The sequence below is a fragment of the Aricia agestis genome, chromosome 10 (genome assembly GCF_905147365.1).
Source record: "Aricia agestis chromosome 10, ilAriAges1.1, whole genome shotgun sequence".
Lineage (NCBI taxonomy): Eukaryota > Metazoa > Arthropoda > Insecta > Lepidoptera > Lycaenidae > Aricia > Aricia agestis.
The window spans coordinates 10,215,953-10,223,924 of record NC_056415.1 but is presented as its reverse complement, the minus strand read 5'-3'; the positions used below and the strand labels follow the sequence as shown (position 1 = coordinate 10,223,924).

Sequence of the window (7,972 nt, the reverse complement as noted above, 5' to 3'; positions counted from 1 at the left end):
AAAAGTAATGATGGAAAAAAAACTCGAGAACAATGTTCGCAATGTGGCTAGTCCATAATCGTGATAACCGACCGACATGAATACACCTGAAATAGGTGTACTCCTATCGGTAATCTCATTATTTAATAAGGAGATATAGTATTATTACTTATCACGATTATACATAATTAACCCTCGATTGGTCGCGCTTTTAAAATAACGCCGTTGGTCACCGTCTTTGAAAGCCCGAAAATTAAATGACATAAAAATGGCATAAATTTATATATTTCTTAACTTTTTTCTGCAAATAATTTATTTTAATATAAAATCAAAAAAATAATTATATTTTGAATACTTATAACCAAAACTCACAATTTAAAAATAGAAGTCCAAATGTTTTAAGTGGAAACCGTAAGATAGGGAAATAAAAAAATAAACAATTTAGTTTTAAATTTGTAGTAAAACGTGTAGATAACTGAAATAATAGTTAAATTTCCTATAACTTGGATTGAAATTTAAAAAGCTAAGTCCAAATAACATATTATAAATTATTGAATGTTAAACATTGACAAATTTTCAGCATCAAAACCTGTATATTTTATACATTTTCCGGTTCTAATACTATAAACGTATGGTAAATATACCGACAATTAGTTTCTTATTATCACCAAAAAATAATCATCATTTTGGAATTTGGTCTACATAGCAAAATATGCATTTCTGGAAAAGTGCGTCTAAAACTTCTTGTAAGCGATATAAAACAATAAGAACCAACACACGTATATTTAAGTTCATTTATTATTAAAATACAAGGAAAATCACAAAAGAAATCCATTTCGGTATGAAAACTGTATGAAAATATCAAATTAAATTTAGTTACGCGGTTGGTCACCTGGGGTCTTTAAAGACCCCAGCGTGAATAAACACATCTGTAGCACACAATACATGCACGCGAGCTCAGATGAGTGGCAATTATATCGAAATATAATTCCTTTTAGGAAGCTCCCTAAAGAGCGGAGTTGCTACGATTAATTTAAATATATTTTTTTCTCGTTTTCGCAAACCTGGCTTTTAAAGACTCCACGCGATCAACCGAGGGTTAAAGTTATTTAGATGATTTCAAATTATCTTAAACTTTTGGGTAAATGAAATTCATTTTCAGATCTCGATAATGTAATTATTCTTTAACCCACCAATCTCCAAGCGGCAGTCGGCTGCCGCATAGCAATTGAAATTCTATTGTTTCTGCGATACCCACGATGGAGGTGTTAAAAAGTTAACAACGTTCTATTGGATCCTAAAAACACGTTATTTGCAACGCATCTTGGTTCTGGTGGAAACGCAGCCTAAATCGCATGTTTCCGAGAAGCTTGCAGAACTTGAACTGATATGACTCTTGCTACTGTTATGTTCAAAAATCTTGCTCACAGTAAAACAAACTGCAGTAACACAACGACATAGCTGGTGATCACTGAGAGTATGCTGAGATTGAGGAACATGTTGACGGCGAATAGCCCGTATACTCCAAACTCGCTTATGCCACTGTTCAGACGAATGATGCTTTTGCACATTCTTCTACAGCACTCTGAAAACATTAAGAACTTTTTATAGTTTAGTCCGGACTTTTTAATAATAAATGTGAAATGTAGTATTGTTACCAGTTTCGTGTTAATTAACAAGATAATATAATATGAAAAGAAACAATAACCCGGGTTGTCCACTACACCGGGTTGTCTACGAAGTCTAGCGGGAGCCACGGACACAAAAAAAGTTTCCGTAGTTTATGTAGAAGGTTACTATGGTATAACTAGGTTTTCCAGAGGTACTACATTTCACATGAGTACTACTATGGTGGGTTGCACCAACTTACTTTAACTTTAACTGCAATTTTAACTATAACTACAATGCAAAATGTCAAATCTTTGGTTAAAATCAAAAATGGACGCCATATTTAACCATAACCTTGAGCTCGACCAAGCTTTGAATGAATGTGGCGTAAAAAGGAACTAACGCTGTCATCATACAAAAACGCCATTTTTGACAGTTCTCCTTTACCAGCAGCGCTCCCGCTTACGTTCATTTATAGCCTTGTCTGACCAGCTGTCATCTGTCAAATTATGTGGTCAAAGTTTAGGTTAAAATTAAAGCCTTTACTATAACCATAACTTTAACTTTAACCACGCCTCTGGTGCAATCCACCCTTAGAAAATAAGAGTTAGAACTTTTTTGTGCCCATTGATAAGCTCAGGTGAACGACAAGTACATAGCCATCAGATTGTTTTCATGATGAAATATTATGTTAGATGATATAAATACTGCAATGTTTTCACGCTAGAATGAGCACCAGCACAGACAATAAACGAAAAGTTTTGTTCAACGTTTGTCAATTTTTCTGTTAACATTCTGATATAACGTGTTTCAGAATTTAGTCGGAATTTTGAAGCTGGATTTATACGCGTCAGCCCACAGACATAGGTCAAGATAGATACCGCATCTGTATGTACTTCGCGTGCCATATAGCGTTCCCAAACGACGAGCAATGCGCGTCTTTCGAAAGTCTGTTCTTTGGTCTGCGTTCCACCGTTATCGGAACCGGGCGTCAATCGGATTGAAAAAAATGCCTAATTGTGCCGTATAGAGCTGTAGAAATTCGAATAGAAACGTTGGCCTAGATAATGGACGCGTTTCTTATCATCGGTACGTCACAATATGGAGGAAAAAAGTGGCACGCTCGTTTCCATATAAATGGAGAAACATGCGGTATCTATCTTGACGTCAGCTCGAACCCTCGGTTTGGTGGCTGCACCGCGAGATTACAAGCAAACTATGTAGTTACATTAGTTAACGATTGATTTAAAAAGCGGCGCGGTCTTGCTCTTATTAACATACATTTACTGATGATATCGCGGTATAGCCGCCGAATAGCGCGTTCGGGCGGAAGCATATAAATTGAGCCTTACTGTATGTGCTAGTAGCTCCCTATGTGTTTTAGGGTTCCGTATCTAAAGGGTAAAAAAGGACCCTATTACTGAGATTCCAATGTCTGTCCGTCTGTCTGTCCGTCTGTCTGTCTCCAGGCTGTATCTCAAGAACCGGTACAGCTAGACTTCTGAAATTTTCACAGATTGTGTATTTCTGTTTCCGCTATAACAAAAAATACTATACTTAAACAATATAAAATTAATATTAAAGGGGGTCCCATACAACAAACGTGTTTTTTTAAACATTTTGATCGTTATTAATAATGACAATAGGTAGGTACTTGAAATACTCACAAAATACTTAATTATGTTTGTATTTTAATAAAAAAAATTAAATAAAATTTAAATAAAATGAATATTTAAGGGGGGGCTCCCATACAAAAAACACAATTTTTTACCAACTTTTGCTCCCTGACTGTACGGAACCCTTCATGCGCGAGTCCGACTCGCTCTTGGCCGATTTTATTTTATATATAATTAATAATTATTCCTCAATAAGGAATTACTCATATGCCCTGGCAATGAGTTAAAAATAACTTTAAAATATTCTATTTACCTGGTACGTCATCATAATGATTCAATTTTAATAAACATGCCACGCCAATGTCTCGTATTAAGGTGTAGAACTTTTGATACTCTATGGTGTTCAAAAATATAGAGGTAGTATATAACAGTGACCACAAGAGTAATATCATTCCATAATTAAAATGTATCTAAAATTGAAATAAAGGATAGTGTGATGCAGTCTCAGTTAGCTTCGTTTTTTAAGTTTCTGTACCCAAAGGGTAAAAACAGGACCCTATTACTGAGACTTCGATATGACGTGTCCGTCTGTCTGTCTCTCTCCAGACTCTATCTAAAGAACCGCTACAGCTAGACTTCTGAAATACTTACAAATCCTTAATCATATTCGTACTTTAATTATTCACTAGCTATTTGACCGGGTATTTGAACGAATAAAATGACATTTTCTAAAAATGATTCCTAGCTAGATCGATTTATCGCCCCCGAAACCCCCTATATACTAAATTTCATGAAAATCGTTGGAGCCGATTCCGAGATTCAAATTATATATATAATTATATATATACAAGAATTGCTCATTTAAAGATATAAGATACTAAAATTAAAATGAAATAAATATTTAAAAGTGGGCTCCCATACAAACGACACAATTTTTGGCAACTTTGGGCTAACTACCGTTTTTTTGCTCACTAGATGGCGCAATTATCGACTATTAAGATCCGAAGTATAGCTGCTATTAAAGTCGACTTTATAATATACTAGAATGCCATTTACATTGACTTGACAATATAAAGTGACCAAACTACAATATACATATAGGTCGGCCATATGCCTGTGAATACATTTATTTGATAGTGCACTCGAATAATTAAATTATGACAAATTATTATATTTACTATAAATGAAGTTTTTTCTGCTGGTGAACCACTGAGTAAGCGTGTTTTTGTGTAAACTACTCCATCAAGGATTATTGTTTTTACACATCGTCGCTATAGTTGTATTAATTGAAAACAATAATATTTAGTTTATCTTCATACGTTACTTACATAAAACGTATCCATATTAGATTGTGGAGAAAATTCGACATTTATATGGAGAAGGTGATATACAGCCACCACTGTGCCTAAAATATTACCAACTATATATAACATTATCTGAAATAAGTAAAAAAAAAATATTTAAATTCATCAAGATCACATAATAGAACATACAAAAGGTATATAAATCTATTCTACTTTATAGCTATAAAAATTTACTCACATAGGGTTGAGATATTTTGTTATTGACTCTATAAACTTTCAAGATACACTTGTAAGCATGTAACTTATTTATGCATAAAGCTGTATCATCCAAGTTCTCTTCAATAATAACAAGCAAACGTGACATTCCATAATTCAGAGTTTTCATAATTGTATTGAAGTAAGTTAGATTCATTTCCAAAACAAAATTAACTAATATTAAAAAACTGTCAACAACAAATCCATAAGATTGATCGGGGAAACAGGTTATGGCACTTAAATGAAAAATAAAGGTTAGGAACACACGCAACCAAGTTGACGTAACAACAGGAATCCATGTTTTAGTTTCTACTCTAAGAATATTTAGCACTTTTTGTAAGGTTAAAATTATTTTAACTTTTTTGTTCATTATGTTTAGCAGTGTCGCAAAAGCAGCGACCATGTAGAAAGTGCTATCGAAAATTAAGTAAAATTTTTCTGCTAGTGTTTTTTTTGAAAATAAATCCATAAAGATTATACAAGCTATGATGGAAATATACCCAAGAGACGCACAATAACAGAAAACTGATAAATAAACTCCAAGAGGTCTTATTTCACTGAACGACATTTTGTATTTCGGCAACAGAAACGCACAATCCAAAATATGCAACGGTAGAAATAAATAAATGATTTCTTTGGTGATTAAATTATTTTTAGATGTACGCATCATTTTATTGTGATTTATTCTGAGTTGATTGAGATATCTCCAAAAACTAGGTAAGTGCTCCACTAGAAACAACCACAAACTGCGACCAAAATGCTTTATTGTACAATCACTTTATTAGATGTTATTGATTATAAAATATATTCATTCATTTTCATTAGATAATGAAAATGATTAAGGGGGCAACTAACCCAAGGTTGTCGATTTTATAATTCATTTTTATATTTGAAATTAAGCCCCGAATCGTTTCATTTTCTAAACAGTAGTATCTATGTTTAGAATATAAAAATAGAAGATTATATTTCCAAGAATTTGATCTGAGCGGAAACACGATACCTTAAAATTTTCTCTATAGGAAAAAATCAAAAAAATGCATCTAATTTTCATAAATTGCCGTAACCGTCCATTAAACTAAGTTAATATTTTAACACATTTTAAAAAATTCTATCATTGAGACACTGACATGGCGGATTTTTTAAATGTTGTATATTTATCGAGTTATTAAGAAAAAACTAACTATTGGCGATGATTCCACGTCATCTTTTTTCACCTGGCATAATATTATGAAAGATGGGTGTGAGTGTGAAGAGAGAAAGACGATGTTTGATTTTTTGCGTTAGTCGCCCTCTTAAAATTTATTAGTTTTTAGATTGTCCAATATATTTTGTTTCTATGGAAATAATACCCATGCAATGTAAGTTTATTGTCAGAGCTATATACCATAGAGTTATATAAAGTTAAGAAGTATTATTACATACAAACTTTCATCCCCTATTTTAATCCCTTGGGGTTGGGATTTACCAAAATCCTTTCTTAACGGATGCCTAAGTCATAACATCTACTTGCTTGCCAAATTTCAGCCCGATCCGTCCAGTGGTTTGGGCTGTGCGTTGATAGATCACCATGTCAGTCAGTCACCTTTGAGTTTTATATAATATATAAAATAATATGTAAGACCTCCTAAAGTTACCGCGGCCAAAAGTTCATAGTTGCTGGTCGTTCGTCGTCGTCGTCGTCTATAATACAGGGTGTAACAAAACTAAGTGATAATACTTTAGGGTGTGTATGACGTGTTCCTTGTAGAGAGTTCATTATGAAAGTAGCAGCGCTGAAAGACCAAAATTTTTTTTTCACTTTTGTATGGGGAAACTGACGCTGAGGCGCTTGCCCATACAAAAGTGAAAAAAATACATACACACCTAAAGTAATATCACTTAGTTTTGTTACACCCTGTATACAGGGGGTATAAACAGGTAAACTTTCAGCTTTTACAAAATGACGAATGTCTGGCTGTCGCTGGCTCTTGGGTTGAAAAATAAAACGTTCAAAAATTTCACGACATTAAATTGTAAGTAACAAATTACTCGGTAGACGCGCGCGATATATACGTGCAAAATGAAATTGCAGAGCCTAGTTAAGCTAAAGGGTTGTAGAAAAGCGCATTCACATGCAACCACCTTCCGTATAATTTAATACCTAACAATAAAGATCGCTGAAATAAGTTTATCGTAAGAATTTTAATGCGGACTACAAAAATTATGGCGTTTCCATTTGATAAGGTTTTAAAGTCTATAAATATTATGATCGTAAAAATAAATTACATTTTTTTCTTTTGTTTATGGTAAATATAGAGTGAAATTTTATTTAATTAGGTTCTAACCGCGGCAGGTTATAAAGTTATTTTATCGCTAATTAAACTTATTTTTTATTACCATTATATAGGCGAGTGGGCTCATTACCCCAATATTTTTTATTATTTTTAAATCGATTCATTTGCTAACAATACCAGCTTATGTATGTGAACTGAACACTTTAACTTTCGATAAGCATTAAGCCCATGTTTGTGAAGTTTAGTTAGCTTGTAATACAGATGCTCTTGAGCAGTAACATGGCAGTACTAAGTCGGGCACGCAAATCGGCGATCAGCCAATACGCCACCCCGCACTCAATCGAATTTATTCAGTAATTTCCGGGCCCATAACGACCTTTTCTAATAGCCGAGCTGTAACATATTTCAAGTTTTTTATACGAGCATGGGTCGTTTGTTCACTTTATTTTCCATAGTCATCGCCCGTCATTACAGCTAATGTTTCTTCAAATAAAATAAAACGTTACACTCGGTGCTGTGACCCTTTTAAAATTTCATTTTGTACGTTACGTTTTTTGTTCATAAAGGATTCGTGTGCCATTAAAATGTTACGAAATTTCTCGACAGATTTTTAAAACTGTACTTTGATATACAATAGTGACGATGTTTTATAAATATAGTATGAGAATGAAGAGTTCCCTCGATTACTCATGGATTCCATCATCAGGTCACCACTTTTATGAACATGGTACCAAACTCGAGTCAAACCCTATACAACACAAAAGAAGTTTGAAAATCGGACCACAAACGGCTGAGTAATCGTTGAACATACATAAAAAAAATCATACAGCCGAACGTATTACCTCCTCCTTTTTGGAAGTCGGTCAAAAACAAAATCAAAGATCTATAATATTAGAATGAACAGGCAAATTAAAAAATATTTACTTGAACACTTTCT

General features: G+C 33.5%; 1 protein-coding gene across 1 annotated transcript; it reads right to left on the bottom strand.

Moving 5' to 3' along the window:
- Nucleotides 1-1,363: 1,363 nt before the first annotated feature.
- Nucleotides 1,364-4,595, bottom strand: LOC121731210. Its single transcript, XM_042120565.1, has 3 exons — nt 4,532-4,595; nt 3,517-3,673; nt 1,364-1,564 (listed from the first exon to the last, which is right to left on the bottom strand). Exons 1-3 carry the CDS (start codon nt 4,544-4,546, stop codon nt 1,404-1,406), a joined length of 333 nt encoding a protein of 110 aa, XP_041976499.1. The 5' UTR covers nt 4,547-4,595; the 3' UTR covers nt 1,364-1,403.
- Nucleotides 4,596-7,972: the final 3,377 nt, after the last annotated feature.